The 16,790-nt window shown below is 44.9% G+C and overlaps 1 protein-coding gene across 5 annotated transcripts in view; it reads right to left on the bottom strand.

The window, feature by feature from the left end:
- Iqca1 (IQ motif containing with AAA domain 1) overlaps positions 1-16,790 on the bottom strand; it is a 113,905-nt gene that overhangs the window by 79,583 nt on the left and 17,532 nt on the right. For all 5 annotated transcript variants that reach the window (XM_029539000.1, XM_021198927.1, XM_029539002.1 and 2 more), the window contains one exon: positions 9,104-9,309. In XM_029539000.1, coding sequence (XP_029394860.1) covers positions 9,104-9,309 — 206 coding nt within the window. The remainder of the gene's footprint in view (positions 1-9,103; positions 9,310-16,790) is intronic.

Here is a 16,790-nt window from a genome sequence, read left to right on the forward strand (position 1 = left end):
CTTTGGAGATAGAAGATATCCTAAGGGCAGTGCTAAGTAGGACTGGTGGCCCCCATGCTTCTGAGAAGCCACCATCAGGAGAAGAGTGCTCTGTCCTTGCAGTTTGTGGGGTGCACTGAGAATGAAAAGGGCCCATGGCTTTTGTCTGGATCCATTTATGGGTCTAGGCAAAGGGAATCAGCATACTATATTTGCTGAAGAGCCTACTGTCTGTCTTTCACTGAGCCCTAGTACCTGGATCAAAGACCACAAGAGCCCCTAGTCGCTGGGTGCTCTTAAATCGATTCACTGTGAGGAGCCACATCAAAGCGTGTGATTTCACATGGGCTATGCCCCTATTCCTGAGGCCTCGGTGAATGGTGCCCAAATCTTGAGTTCTTACCCGCCCCCTTCCCATGTCCCCTGTTGGACCTCGGCTATTTTTCATGGAAGTGATGACCGAGAGGAAGACACTTTGGCTTCTTACTCGAACAACCCACATGTGTTTGTGTCTCTTTTGCTGAGTGCAGCTGCTTCTGAGAACTCACTGAATATGTAATTACACAAAGAATCCACAGTAATGAGCCCTAGACTCATCTCTCCTTGTGTGACCATCCCCCTGTCTTCCTCAGACTTCTGTTACAGTCTGAATGTGCCTCAGGATCCCTGAGGAAAAAAAAACCAGAGAAAACATGAAGGAAAAGAAATCAAATATAGCTGGGATCCCAGCCATCCAGAGGGGATCTGACAGGAGTAGGCTGGTGGCTTCTTTTCATGTCACTGAAAGTTCTCAGAAGGCAGCTCTGCCCTTTCCCTGGAGACCACCCTGGAGCTACACAGTGCCCACATTTCTAGGGGTCTCTCCCCTGTGTCTTCATTCTCCATCTGCTAGTCACTAGGTGGACTTCTAGCCAAGTGGCCTAACTTCCACAAGCCCTCAGTGTCGCATGGGATATACATGAGGCAAGCCACAACTGGCTTCCTCAAATCCTAGGACTCTCTCTCCCCTCTTCTCTCCTCACCCCTGTCTTTCTCTCTCAGTGGCTTGCTCTTTCCTCTTAAGTACATTGCATGAAGGCATGAAGCTGCTGAGGGAAGAGGAAGAGTTGGGAGTGAGGAGAGACCTGGGTTCCCAGGTGATAAGTAATGAGCCCATGGCTGTGGGCATTGTTGTGATTTGAAAAGCTTCCCCCAAGGGCATATGAGTTTGAACACCCAGTTCCCATCTGTGGTGGTGCATCACGGAGGAAGTAGCCACTGAGTGTGAGCCCTGAGGTTTGATAGCCTGACCCCACTTTTTGTCTGTTCTCTACCTCCCGTCTGCAAGCTTCTTGCCAGCCAGCAAATTTCTGTTCCCAGCCTGACCATCGCAGGGCCAAAGCATGGAGACTCTGCATTGACAGAGTCTCCCATGCATGATGGGAGGGGGGTATTTGCACCTAAGGTCTCCCCTACTTAAAAATACCAAAGCTGTGCACTAAGATGGGATGTGGGGGAATGGACTTAATGTCATTTAAACTATACTTTTAAAAACACAATCCCCCAAATGACTGAAACTCCCTTCAGAAAGAATGCACATCAGCAGGTGATCCCAGACAAGCTGTTCTCCTGCCCTGAGGCCGAAGCACATTCCACACTTGTTGTTTTGTGACATGGACCCTTTTATGACCCCTCTCCCATCAACATCTGCCCTCCCCCTCAGACCTTCCTCTCTGTACCGCCCCACCAGCCAGTCTATCCTTTGTAGGTTGGTAGGCAGCACTGTGACTAAGAGACCACAAAATGTGCCTAAGGCTATGGATGTCAGAGTGCAAGACCCAGGGATGAAACATGGGGTGCCACTGATGCAACAAATGTTCTGAACTATAGGTTGTGTGGCTGAGGGGCACCACACGTCCACATAATTCTGATGATGTCATACTTATCAGACTACCTCTTCTGTTTATGAAGTAGGCATTAAGAATGTCTCTGCTACCGATGTACACTTAGATGAGGGAGCAGGTTAGGCTCAAGGTCACAAAGACTTAAAGTGGTAGAGTGGAGATTTGAACCCATACAGACTCTACTCTAGGGTCTCCACTCCCTGATTAGTTTGAAATCTTGTGTGTATATGCAACATTTACAGTACATTTGCTTGTCATCTATACAGGATGAATCATTGCATCATAACATTAACAGGTGGTGGTGGTGGTGACATCTCCAGCCGTGTGGCCACACTGCTGAGATCCAGCTTACTCCCTAGAGTCATTTCATTTGACCTTCACAGTGACTATTGTGTCTACTGGAAAAACAACATAAGCCTATATACAACTCAAAGCACTTCTGGGTTTGAATGTGAAATGTCACCAGTAGATCTATGTGTTTGAATACTTAAACCCTCAGCTGGTGACACTAAAGGTTGTGGAACCTTTAGGATGTGGAACTTCAATGGAAGTAGTGCAACACTCAGGGTGGGCCTTGAGGGTTCTGAGTCCTGCTGCACTTATTTCTACTTCCTGCTTCCCAACTGCTCTACCACCTTGTCTTTCCAGTCACAACAGATGTGTCCCCTCAAACTGTGAACCACAGGGGACTGCTCATCTCTTAAACTCCTTTTTGTAAGACATTTGATCACAGCAATGAGAATAGTAACATGGGAGTCTGCTGAAATGTGCCTGGAGAGGGCATCAGGCTGATCTGACTCCCACACTGTAGCCCCCTTTGAAAGGCTCCCTGGAAGTCACAGTGCTTTTAAACAAGGTGCCAGTTACTTTTAACTGTCAACTTGCCACGAATCAGAATAACCTGAGAAGAAAGCTTTAGTATAGAATTGTCCAGATCAGGTTGACTTGTGGGTCTATCTCTGGGGTATTATCTTATTACCTAACCCAAGCCCACTGTGGGTGGCACCATTCCTTAGGCTGGGTCCAGAACTGTACAAGTTAAGAGAAAGCAGCAGAAGCTTAGAAAGAGCAGAAGCAGGGAGCTTGGGTGCATTCTCTCCCCCTCTCTTTTTGAGATAGGATTTCTCTATGTAGAGAGTCCTGGCTGACCTCACTCTGTCCCTCCAGTACTGAGATTAAAGACACGTGCCACCACACCAGCTGCATTAATTTTCTTTGTTCTTGAATGGATGTGATATGATCAATTGCTTCAAGCTCCTGCCTGGGTGACTTCTCTGCTAGGATGGACTGTAACCTGAGATTACAATACAAATAAAACTTCTCCTGTCCTTTGCTGCATATGTCAGGGTGCTCATTCACAGCAACAGAAATACCAAGTCACTCAGCAGTGTACTGCAGAGGTACCATAAGATGTTCAAACCATCTTGGAGTCTTCATTTGTAAAGGGCTTAAGACCTATAATTTGTGATGATGACCATTTACATGCTGCTGATGTAGGTGACTGGGAGAAGAAAAGACTGTTGCATCTTCAGGGATAAGAGCCCCAGTTCCATAGTCTGGTTGTGGGTGTTGAAACCTAGCTGGGTTTCAGTTGTATATTGGATGAAACTATGGCTAAGACTACGAAACTTTGGAAGGAAGTTCACAATTGAGTCCAGAAACTCAACACAGTGGGCGTTGGTCTCAAGTGAAGACACACACCAAGTACAGCGAGTGCTTTCTGGAAACATCCCCATAGTTGTGCTTCTTGTCATGTTAACCACTAGGGACATGTGGTTGCCTAAACCTAAGTTCAAATTAAATAAAATGAAATAAACAGCTGCTACTCCACTATGTCCCTTAGATGCAAAGTTGGAAAGCATGTTGAAATGGAAAATGCATTTAATATACCTGCCCTGCCAATTATCCCAGCCCAGCCCAGCCCAGCCCAGCCCAGCCCAGCCCAGCCCAGCCCAGATTGACCTTGAGGTCATGGGGCTGACTGGGACTTGTGCCTCCCTCTCCAACTCCCTGCTACTACCCATGACTGCCCATCACCAAGGATCAGAAGACATAGCTCTGCCCAATGACAAGGTCCATGTTCACTTTGGGAAAGTGGTTTCTGTTTCTGCTAGGTGTGTCCTGCTTTGCATATAGCCAAGTTGAACCTTTGTGAGTTGGAGCCAGTTCAGACTAAGTTGACTTCTACTACTGTGCTAGATATCAGAACCTAGAGCATTCTCAGTGCCACAGAGAGTCCTGTTGGACAGTAACTTTGTAGACAACCCAAAGGCCCATAGCTCTGTCCTCATTATGCTGCCTGTGGGTGAAAAGGATGCAGTGCCCATCTCACAGGGCTGTCAGCGTGTGGTGGGCTGAACAGTGAACTCTGAGGACCCTTGTACTAATGTCTATGATACTGTGCATGTTCTGGAGGGTGTGATTTAACATCTGATAGGGGTTATCTGTGTCACGAGGTATTCCTTCCATGTTGTCCTCAGTACTGTGCAAAACATGTGCAGAGTGGTCAGAGGCACACAGGAGACGGGAATGTGACCACTGATGTAGGGTGGAGTGACATAGACACATAAGCCAAGGAGTGACAGCCGCCACTGGGGGCTGGAAGAGACCATGGCTGGGCTATCCTTGGAGTGTCTAGAGAGCACTGATCTGCCCTTTCACCTCAGGTCTCCAGCTTCCAGTTAAATCACCAAGATGGCAGATTTAATCCAGCAACAGTAGCAAAGCACCAACACAGAGGCCAAATGAGGTCATGTGTAAAGCCTTCTGGAAGTAGAATACATATTCAGGCAATAACAGTCTCTCCCTCCTCCTTGAAGGTACACCTGCCTGATGTATCTGGTCACTAATGTGGCTATGATTGTAAGTGAGACCCTGGGAGTTACAGTGAGGAACCCACATCTGAGTTCTGACCCAGGAAGTTGGTTCTTCCTTGACCAATGACTGAAGCAGCCTCTGACTGGTTACGCTTCCCAGACTGGGCCCTTTGAACAGCCCACACTACAAATACACCAGGGATGACGCATGCTCAGCCGCACTCTGCAGAAGACTCTAGGACCATACAGTGTAAAAGACTGGGAGAAGACAAACCAAAGGAGAGGTATGGAAGGGCTCTAGCAAGGGGTGATCACTCCCTAAAGATAATAATGACAAATGAAAACTCAGGCAGTCATTATTCTAATAATATACCCAAAGCTTAAGGATCTTTAATGTTTACATATGTGTATAATATTATATATATAAATAACATATAAATATATATGTTGTATTTTATATAAATCATATAAATATTTTATATAAATTATATAATAGATACATATATATGAATGTTTATATGAATATATGAGTATATTATATATCTATAAAATATGTTTACATTACATATATATATATATATATATATATATATATATATATATATATATCACAGATCCCTCAAAGAAGAAAACCCCGACACCATGACACAGAGAAGTGGATAAATGGCAGAACAGCCCAGAGAAGAACAACAAACAAAACCACCTCAAATGAGTTGGGGGTGCACACCTGTAACCCTGGCACTGAAGTGGCTGAGGCCAGAGGATCTGGAATTCAAGGCTATCCTGGGCTGTATAGTTAGGCCCTGTCTCAAAACAAAATAAAAAATGAAAAGTATTTCCCAACCCCTAAATAATCAAATTAATACAAATTCCAAGATCATTTGATAACCTACATTTTACCAGCTCTGCAAAATATTAAAAAGATTACAATCAGTTTATTAACCCGAGCACCCATGCAATTCAATGCCAAGCATTCATTAAAAAAAAATATTTTGCAAAGCTTTATGAGGCCGTGAGAAAGTTCATTGTTGAAGTTTTAAACATTAGCAAAATTATGAATAAATAAAACTACTTAAAATATATATGGGAAAGAAAAGAGACAGGAAGGAATGTTTTTTCTAAGAAGTTTTCTCTGCTGAAACTATACATAGGTTACATTTTCTTCATTAAACTCTACCTCAAAGGAATAGGTGTTATCTTTGAAGTTTAACTTCTCAGTGGCAGGGGGAGGGGTATAGGAAGAGAATAAAGACTAAGAACAACTAACAGTCATTATATTCATGTGTGAAACTGTCAGATAATTTTAAAAATGATCTAGAATAGCTTAAAAGTTGACTTACAAAAACAAATAATCAGAAGGCACGGTAACACACACCTGTGACCCAGCCCCTGGGAGGTCAACATGGCCCTCAGCAACATGTTGAATTAGAGCCCAAGGCCAGCCTGTGCATATTGACCAGACAAACTGGGAAGGGGTGTTTATCCCTTACAGCTTCTCATGATCGCCTGACCTGCCCCTGTGCATCTTTTGGGATCTATTCTGAGAACTGACCGCGTTTCATACTTCAAAAGACAATATTTGCTTTTATTTGCCTTTGATTCAAAAAAAAAAAAAAAAAAAAAAGCAAGGCGAAGGCTCTTTATCAAAGTCCATCAGATGACTTTAATCCAATTATGAAAATAAATTTGCCCTCGACCTTACATAACTTCAAAAAGAGGAATTTTTATGCCTTTGTGAGTTCTGCCCAGTGTACCCACGAGGGGGCCTCTGACCAGCTCCTGGATGGCGGGTGGGGCCAGCGACACCAGGAGGACATGTCCTCAGAGGACCCACCAGCTGCATTTTCAAAGAATCTCAGAAGTGCTGTAATAGCAGGGCGTTTCTAGAGTGACAGCCCGGGCCGCTGAGGATTGAGGTAGGGAAGACACCTCACCCCCGTGGTCATCCTCCCCAAGTCTGCATTGGGAACAACAGCCAAGCCTATGATGAAGACATTCTAGTAAACCATTTCCCTAAAGCCCGAGTGTCCTAGATATTTTAAATCAGTGCAAGCAGATTGCCTCCCCGCTGAATGTATTTTTGACTTTTTTTTTTTTTAATCATAAAAACAATACTTCTTATAGAAACTCAAGAATTCTCCTGGTACCTAGTGTAGACTCTCCAGGGACCCTTCTCCCCAGAGCCTAGCTGGAAGCAGCCTTCACTTCTGCCTCCTGCTGCATTCCCCAAAAGCTTTCCACACGTGTGCACTACGAAGCTTAGGGTGCTCCACGTGGTGTGAGCACGGCAGCCCCCTTATCTGTGCTTCTGCCCTCTGTGGTCTTGCCTGTGACCTGCTGTCAACTGTGATCTGAAAACACTTAGTATAGGGTTCTAGAATAAACAGTTCATGCCTTTTAAATGGTACCATCTGGAGTAGAGTGATAGACCACTGTGCTGTGCTATCCTACATATGTCTGTATACTACTACTACTACTACTACTGCTGCTGCTGCTGCTGCTGCACACACACACACACACACACACACACACACACACACACTAGAAGCTTTATGGTGTCCAGTCATGCAGGAGGTTTGGGCATCTAGGGCTGTGTGTGTGTATGCCTGTGTTTGTGTATGTGTGTGTGTATGTGTACCCCTGTGATGGACACACAACAGTGAATTCATTCAACCTGCCACTCATTTCCCATCACATGACCCAGTATTATGGTGATATTTAACGGCTGTCTGTCCATGTGAGTTGTCTGCTCGCTCTTTACCCAGGCACTGTTCTGGGTGTCTGAAGCTTGACTCTCTATGTATACAGGCAGGCTCTGTAAGAAGAGAAGCCACGAAAGGTTCTTATCTGAAGTGATCACAAGCTATATATAAAAGACAGTTGACCCAAGGAGACCATTTTAGACCAGAACTCCAAATGGTATACCATTTATAAGGCATGAACTGTTTATTCTGGACACCTGTGTGTGTATGCATGTGTGTGTGTGTGTGTGTGTGTGTGTGAGTATATGTGTGTGTGTGTGTGTGTGTGTGTGTGTGTGCGTGCAGTAGTAGTAATAGTGTACAGCACATACGTTGGATAGCACATCACAGTGCTCTATCATGCTACTCCAAATGGTACATCATTTAAAAGGCATGGACTATTTGTTCTGGACATCTACCACCTACCATGAAGCTTTGGCATACAGTTTGACTATCATGCAGGAATGAGTATTTGGTTTCCACATAGGAAACGTAGGGAGGGGGAAATGGTTGTGGACAGAGATTAGCTGTCCAACTTCTGGAACAACATCCTCCCACCCCCTCAAGCCCCCAACCCCTCATTATTGTTATTTGGGAGCCTCTCTAGGTCCCTTGCCCGTGGGCCTCAACAGTAACAAGCAAATGTGTGCTGAGCCAGAGGCAGGTGAGTTCCCATCAGTGCTGCTGAGCTCTTTCTGAAAAGGGACTTACTAAATCCAAACCAGGAGGATTCCCAGATATCTGCTCATAGCCTGCCTCCTCCCACCCCACACCCCATTTCCCTGGTATGATTTTATTTAAAGAAAAAACTTGATTTTCCTATTTCTGACAATTTAGCTCTCTGGTCCCAATGAGCTGACCAGCATTGTCACGTTGAGTGTCTTGGGACCCGATGTCGGGTGAACACTCTGACATGGGAAGAGACATCTGCAGCCCTTTCCTCAGCACATGATCATGACAGAGAACCCTGATTTCTTCTCCCTTGAGATAAAACATATCTAAAACTGCTCCAGCAAACAAGTTGTAGAACATTTAGCATTTCATTTAAAAGCAGTAGGAAGTCTACTGCAAGGACAGGTCTGGGGCCTTGGCCTCTGAACTCCTAGTGGTGGATCATTTAGGGAATCCTAGGTTCCAGCAGCACAGCTGTCTCCCAGACTGAGGGAGGGCCAGGGTCCAAGAGCCCAGAGCAATGGCTCGCTGGTTCACAATGGAAAGGCAGTCAGCCCTGGCTATTTCCAGTTCCCTGGGCTTTAGACACACCTGGTTGTCCAGACCCCTACCCATCACATTCTATTTTATGTGGTCACAGAGTATTTCCATATTAAAAAAAAGCAAACACAGGCCAAGAAGCAATTTAATTAAAAACATTTCCGAATCCCTAGTGATAGTATCTGAGTTTTTAAAAATGAAGTCCAGAAACCTCACGTCTCCATACTGGATGCCTTGGTGTCCAAGAATATAACAAGCCAGGTGGTGGCTCATGTTTATAGTCCCAGGACTCCAGAGCTGAAGCAAGAGGCTTCCTTTAAATTCAAACCTGGCTTGGACTAAACAACAAGACCTTTTCACAAAAACAAAATAAAGCAAGCAAGCAAGCAAGCAAGCAAGCAAGCAAGCAAGCAAGCAAGCAAACCAATCAACTCACTGAATGAGCTGAGCCACCCAAGAGGAGACCCGTCACCTGCACTCAATGAACCACTGCCGGATCTGGTCCTGAAGATTCTCCTTGATGTCTGGGCCTTCCAGCATCTTCAGGTCCTCCTTGATATTTACTAAGGCTTCCTGGTAGTTCTGTTCATGTTTTAGCTGCACCTCGTCCCGCAGATTCCTCACTTGTTTGGACTGGGCAATGGCGTCACTGACTTCATTGAAGAAAGGGGATGGTTTCTGGAAATAACACCCCACCCCCCAAAGTTGAGACTCTAAAAGTCACAGGACTGTAGGAAACATTAGAATCAAATCACCTGTGTGGTTTTTGGAGAAGGTCTTACCACAGACACATTTTTTAAAAATACATCTAGAGCACAAGATCAAAGCGAGTGTGAGCACCGAGGAACACATTCTCTCTCTCTCTCTCTCTCTCTCTCTCTCTCTCTCTCTCTCTCTCTCTCTCTGTGTGTGTGTGTGTGTGTGTGTGTGTGAATTGACACACACCACCTCACACACAGATGTGCCTCCAAGACAGCAAGGACCCATTAATGAACAACAATTTCAAAACTCTTAGGTAAAAGAACTCTTTTATATTTTAAGTTTTAAGTATTTTAAGATCATCTCAGATATTGTGTTATAATGACAGAAAAACTAGTACAATCAGTAAGCCTAAAAATGTCTCCCATACTTTAGAAACTAAAGCTTTTCCCAATCTCCTTGATCAGTGGGAGGAAGGAGAATGTAGAAGAGGGAAGTGTTTGTCACAAAGCCTACTGAAAGGAGTTGTATTCTGATTATTCAGAATGACCTAAACATCAACTCTGAAAATCAACCCTTGGCTTTCCAAAGGAAGACATTGTGCAGCTTAATTCAGACACACATCCCCACACATCTTATAGAGCATTCTCCTTCCACACCTGTCAATCAGCAAATCTGGAAGTGGTGACTGTGGAACATCTTCTGACCCCTAGTCCTGACCCATTCATGCCCAGCATCTGCACAAAGTTGTAGACAGACATTCTTCAAATAGTGTTAGGATAAAATTCAGTTCATCTGAAGCCCCAGCAGAGCAAAATGGGGTAGATTAGCCTATGCAGCCATCTATCCAAGGATGGTGTTGGAGACTTGGATAGAGTGAAGTAAAGGGGGTATGTAGAAGGACCCAGTCCTGGTACTTACCATCCCCAGATCATAAATACAAGAGAGGAGAACAGGAAGAGCTAGACAGGGGAAGGACCCACCTTCTAGAGGCATCCTGAGGTTCAACCAAGGCTCTCAAGTCAAAAGCACAGTGATGTGGAACTAAAGGCAGCCTTTCATGGGTTTTGAGAGCCAAAGTAGAGTTTTTGGAAATTTGCATGTTGGTGTTAAATATGGGTATCTTTAAATCTTAAATTATAAGAAGTAATTGAAGTCAGTTATGTTGGTAAACAAAGCTTGCAATACTCAGAACTCAGGATAAAGAACTTCTGAGTTCCTTTCCTGCCACATGTGCCCTTGTGGGTATTTATATCTGCTGTCTCTCTGTCAACGCCTGTTGCAATACTTTGATTAAGTTCTTAACTGCTTAGGGGAGTAGCTCTGGTCAGTTCCAGGGGACATTGTGGTAGCCCTTGGGGCAGATGGGTTTTGTGCTGAGGTCACAGTACAATCAGGCAGATCAAAGGCCAGATTCAGTTGTATCATGCCCATTGGGTCAAATAAGTCCCCTTGCATGTGCATACATGCACGCACACGTGCATGCATGCACACATGCATACAACTTTCAAAGGAACAAGTCTGGTGGGAGAGACTGTTTTACTTTTCCATGTTAGAGTTTAGATTTCTTAGAACCAAACAGTCAAGTGAAATAGAAGAGGAAGCTATATCTATAATACTTTATAAATGTACCCACTACAAACTTTTAAAAATGACCCAATTTTCTCATTTATTATAAATGAGAATTGGGTATAAAGAGTACAATTTTTCTTAAGATGAGAATGCCCTAAAACACATGAAGAGTGGATCCAGAGTGAGAATTATGAAATCTTTTTTTTTTTTGCATGTGTATGAACATGCAGGTACGTGTGTGTGTGTGTGTGTGTGTGTGTGTGTGTGTGTGTGTGTAGGGTGGAGGCTGACATTGAGTATCTCCCTAGAGCCTCTCATCTAAGCCCAGAACTCACAGATCTGGCCATTCCAGCTAGGCAGTCTGCTCCTGAGATCTGCTTGACCTCCTGAGAGCTGGAGCTGTAAGCAGGCTGCCATTCCCACCCAGGATTTATTTGGGGCTTGGGGATCTGAGCCCCAGGCCTCATTTTTGCGCAGTCAACACTTTGACCCATGGAGCCATCTCTCTAGCCCCTGTAAAGCTGTCCTACAGGCCGATCTAATCATCTTACAGGTTCGTTGTACGCTGTCCCATGAGCCCTTGCACTGTGTGTCCTCAGTGATGCTTGCATTCATCTTTGGAGGTAGAAATGAGTGCGAGGAGGAGGCACCACTGGACAGATGTGAAAGTGGAGGTCTCACGCCGGTGAGGGTGGCCAGGGCAAGCTTCAAGCTCCCTCTGCTCCATGTTGTGTAGCTCTGTGCTGTGTTATTCAGATGGGAGCAGTCATGCATGTTTTTTCCATATAGATTTTCTCTAGCAAGAATTCATCTGGGTCGTTTGTAACTCCCTCCTCTTGCTGTTTTTGCACTTGAAGGTTCTAATAAATTTACATCCTATGCTAACGAGCATCCTGTCCTTTGGGCGCAAACATCTTCTCTTCTTTAGCGTCTCTGGTCATATGAATTCAAATTTGTTAACTGGCCACATAAACAGCAACTCATTTAAAAATAAATTAGGGATATTAAAAGGAGAGGGGACCATGATAACATACGATGTATTGAAATGCATGGGCTGTAGATTAATGCATCTTAATGAAGGCTCCCCATGTGGGCAAACCATCACATTTGCCAGCTCTCCACAGTTAACGACCCAGAACGGAATAACGAAACCTACATTTCCAGCGAGGTCCTCTGTCAGCAAAACATACACACATTAATAATTGATGTTGCTGTAGAAATGTGACGTGAAGCGACACTTCCTGAGTTTTTGGGGAAGGAAGACTCCACGCTCCGTTAATGTCAATGCTTAGCTAATGTTCGACAGGCTTTGGATTTTAAAACCCTTGTTGAAATTAGAAAGAGAAAACGGTCATTTATAAAATCTTCTCAGTGTATTGGTCCCCAATAGACTGGGAATTATGTGGTGTGGTGCTGGCGATTATCCAAAGATCTTCTGTCTCGAAGTGGTGACTGTCACCCCAAGGGGAGGAACAGATCTCTGCTAGTGACCTTGTTACACCTGCTCTCCCAGGTCCTGAACATGTGCACCGATGCTTGGGGGCAGTGCTTAGAAGGACGGCCTTGGCATCCAGGCGTCTGATTTTGTACAAGGAAGATCTCAGGTTGCAGTACACCTAACTCTTCATCAGGTCCCATTGTATCAAGTAGTGGGTGGCCCATCATTTCAAAGTCACACCTGTCTGTGTGTATATAGCTGTGGGTTCACAAACCCACCTACTCTGCACACAAGGACAGACAGGAGCAGAAGTGAAGGTCTTCAGGGAGAGAGCATTCTTGCCTGACTCTCTGGGTTGAACAAGTTCAGTATGCATCTTTAAGATCCACCACGTTAGCAAGCACCAATCTGTTAAAGAGTAAGAATGTTTTCCAGCCGATTGGAGTTCATTTCTTTAAGAGTTCAGTATTTTCTTTAATGCTTATTTAATAACGATGACAGGATAGGGTGCTGGCGAGCTTTCAGATCTTTAGCAGCTGAGGCAGAGGCTCTCTGCTTTGCGTTCTCATACCTTAAAGTCAGCACTGTGAGGCACGTTTGAGTGGTTTACAAATACGAGCTCGATTATTCGGCACAGCCGCCTTAAGCAGAGAGAGTGTTACTACTTACGTCTTATGTATGAGGAAATGGAGGCACAGAGATATCAAGGGCCTTGTCCAGGGCCACTCCTGTTCTCCGTGTTTGATGTTACTCTTTGGTGAGTCTCAGGCTTAATCCATTTTATCTGGAAATAGTTTTGTACTTTGAAACTGATGTGCATTTGAACTTGGTAGTTATCGGTGAACTGCCTTGCATGGTGGTTTTGCATAAGGCATTTCCCCTGCTGAGCCTGTAACAGCGCCATTTCAAGATTTTATGGTGACATAAGAACCTTCCTGGTCTCTCTCTAACTTAAATGGGTTAAACAACCCCCCCCCTCCACACACACACACACACACACACACACACACACACACACACACACACACAGGAAGAAAAACCCTGGCTAGCACTTTAATGACCGTGGCTGAGTTGTACCGATGTTGAGCTGGAGCTTTAAGCTGTCTGGAGAGCAAAGCAGACTGTGGCTGGCCACTGCTCACTGTGCTATGAGCTGGACAAAGCTTCATAGGATTTCCACTGTACAGGAGACCATCAACAAGCTCAGGAGACCTTAGCTTTGCCCATGGTCCAAGCAGCAGTGAGCAACTTTGTAAAGGGCTCCAGTGAGGTGCATGATGGCGGCCAGTTCCAGGGAATCCGCAAGGGACTTCTGGAGCCAGGAAACGAAGGGAAGGCAAAGAAAAGAATCATTTTGTTGTTTAGTGTCTGATGATCTGGAAACCTGAGTAATCAGACAGAATATTAACAGCAAGAAATATGTATGTATGTATGTATGTATGTATGTATGCATGTATGCATGTATGTATATTAATAAGACTTGAAATCAAACTAAGTTGAGTCAGGTCAGGCAACTGAATGGTAAGCTCCTACTGAATAGAGGAGGACGGGGGTGGCTTTGCCTTCTCTCCACTGCCTCTCAAGTGCATCACGTGCTTGCTTCTTTTTGAAGCCTCACACTATAGTCCAGGCTTAGGACTTGTAAATGTCCCCCTTTCTCTATGTCCAGGATTACAGGCACGGTGTCATGGGTCGTGCCCTGCTGATGTAGGCTTTTGAAGCCACTGAGCACTTTAGGGAAGCCTTCTCACCAGAGGGTGTGGTGGGCTAGAGGGGTGGCTTGCTGCCTCTCCAGGATTTCCTCTGCCTTTTGCCTTGGGGAATCTTCAGATGGCCCCTTTGTAGCAAGATAGGGAAGCGTTGGGCCAGACTCAACTCCATGGACTTTTCCAGGCCAAATTTTGACAGGCTAGATTTCAGTACACTGGTTTAGTGGGATGAGCAACAAGGGTCTGGGTATACTGGATTTTGAGGCCTTTGTTACACTTGTTTTATATAAGAGCTTATTTCAGAGCCTTTTGTGATTTTTGTACAGAACTTTCTGGACTTCTTCTAAGTGTTCTGTTGCAAGGATCACTCAACCAGCATTACATCTTAGCATCTGCCAAGACGATGATGACGACGACGACGATGATGACGACAATGACGACAACAACGACAACAACAATGACGATGACGATGACACAAACCACCTTCCTCAGAGGTGTTTCCACCCTCATGCCTCATAGGAGGCCTCTCCCTTTCGGCTCTTAGGGTGTTCTGCTTGCTGCCCCAGAATAGAGGCAGTGCTGTGCTGGCCTTTCTCCAATAGGAAACTGAGGCTCCCAGGAAGGGTGTGTGAGACAGGGGGCCCTGCCCCTGGCAACAGACAGACAGAGCTGGGCTTTGAACCAAGTCTATCTGCCTCTAAGGTACATGTTACCAATCAGAGGCCCCAGATTGTATGTGGCTAGATGCTGCCTGTGCTGGGACACTAGTGGGACAGATAGCTCTTCTAATGTTAAAAAGACACACCAGGGACTCTAAGAGCCTCAGTCATCGGGTACTCCAGCCTGTGCTGGGGGTAATAAGAATAAAATTTTAATTTATTAGCCTCAAAGCGATGGAGAAAATAGCTCGTTTAATGGTAGAGAATGAAAGTGAACGGGTTTATGGTGCTTTCAGGATTCCGATGATGTTTGTAGAAGCCACAGGCCCTTCGCTTTAATAAGTGACCCCAGAGCTCCTCATTACAATGCAAACAGCGATGGCTTCAGGGTAAAGTGAAATATGCAGGGCCCTGACTGCAGAACGGATGGCTGCGAGGGGTCCCCTGGAAGAGAATGGATTGTGTTCATTAAGTTCCCTTGCACTGGCTCCACGCCACTGGCTCTGCCAATTAAAATAGCTGGACGTGATTTTTTAGACCACCATTTATTTTCCTCTGTAGACTTTATGATTTAAATTTTTAAGATGGCCGTATCAACAAAAAAATAATTTATATGACCATGGTTAAGAGAAATATCTGGTTGGGGTGGAAGGTGGAGAGATGTCCCTTGCCCTGAGTCTGTTTTCAGAGACTAGATCGTTGCTCCAGGAAGTGTGGCGGGCTTTTAGGAAGACACAAGCACAGCTGGGACCCACTAAGCCTTTTGCATTGACATCACGGACCTGGATGAACCAATGGAAAACTTAGATTTGACACGAGGAGGCGCCACCCTCATCAACAACAAAGCAGAAAATGTAGTCAATTGAAAACATGCCCTTGGTTTGGGATAGTCAATTTTGTATGGTCACCAGCCGGCATACTGCAGATAACATTCTTTCAAAAATCGAATCCTTGGATTTCTCAGTGGTTAACATTTCAATCGAATATGTAATATTAAGACGTGGCACACTGGGCAGAACAGCGTGCAGAGAGAGTAGCAGGGAACACACAGCGGGGGAGCTGTTCTCTTTATATCTTGCAAACTACACTGTGGAAAAATTCTCTTTGGAGCCTAGTACATGGAAATTAGAGAGGAAAGCGGAGGGTTGTGTTATACACAGATGATCCGTTCGTCTCTGAGTGGTACCAGGGTAGGCAGTCAAGACTGAAGGGTGCATGCAATAGTCTTTGGCCATTGCCTGGGATTCTGGGATTCTGAACTCTTTTTTTTTTTTTTTTAAACAAAAGTTTACTCAAATAGAAGCAACTGAGTCAAAAGTTTGACTACTGTGAAATTTGAGTTGGCACTTAAATACATGTCATGAACCTTAGATTGCTAATTTGATCTTTAAAGTAAAACAGCCAATACAAGCAGCTTAATTTTTGCGTGTATATGCATGTAGTGTGTGTGTATGCATGTGTTATGTAGGCATTTGTATATGTGTAGGCACACCTGTGATTGCACGGCGAATGCATGTGGAGGCCAGAGGCCGACATTAGAGGTCTTCCGTGATATCCTTCACCTTATACACGGAGTCAGGGTCTCTCAGGTGACCCAGATTTGGCTAGTTTAGCCAGCAGACTTCCTCTGGGAGTCTTTTCTCTCTGCCTCCTGCACACTGAGACGACAGGCAGTCTCGACAGAGCGACGGCCCCGATCAGACTGACTGGCCTGCAGCCACATCTGTGAGGGACTGTCTTGGTTGATGACTGATCTGGGAGGCCCAGCCCATTGTGAGCCTGTGACATTTCAGGTGTCAGTGTCATGGCTACGTAACCATCTAGGTACCATCTAGGGCTCTCACTGTCAATGACTGTGTAACCATCTAGGTACCATCTAGGGCTCATTTGGTTTTTGGTTTGTGTTTGGGACCTGAAGTCCACAGCCAAGCTTGCTTGCTTTCTTCTAACATCTTTCTCTGTTTTGGCCCAATGCTTCTTGTCCCCTTTCCATGCGTTATGTTTTGGAGGGGGTTAGAAACTGCTTATGATTTATTTTCCAACAATAATTTAAAAGCATGTTTTATTTTTAAAAAGGACCTG

The sequence above is a fragment of the Mus pahari genome, chromosome 5 (assembly GCF_900095145.1).
Source record: "Mus pahari chromosome 5, PAHARI_EIJ_v1.1, whole genome shotgun sequence".
NCBI lineage: Eukaryota > Metazoa > Chordata > Mammalia > Rodentia > Muridae > Mus > Mus pahari.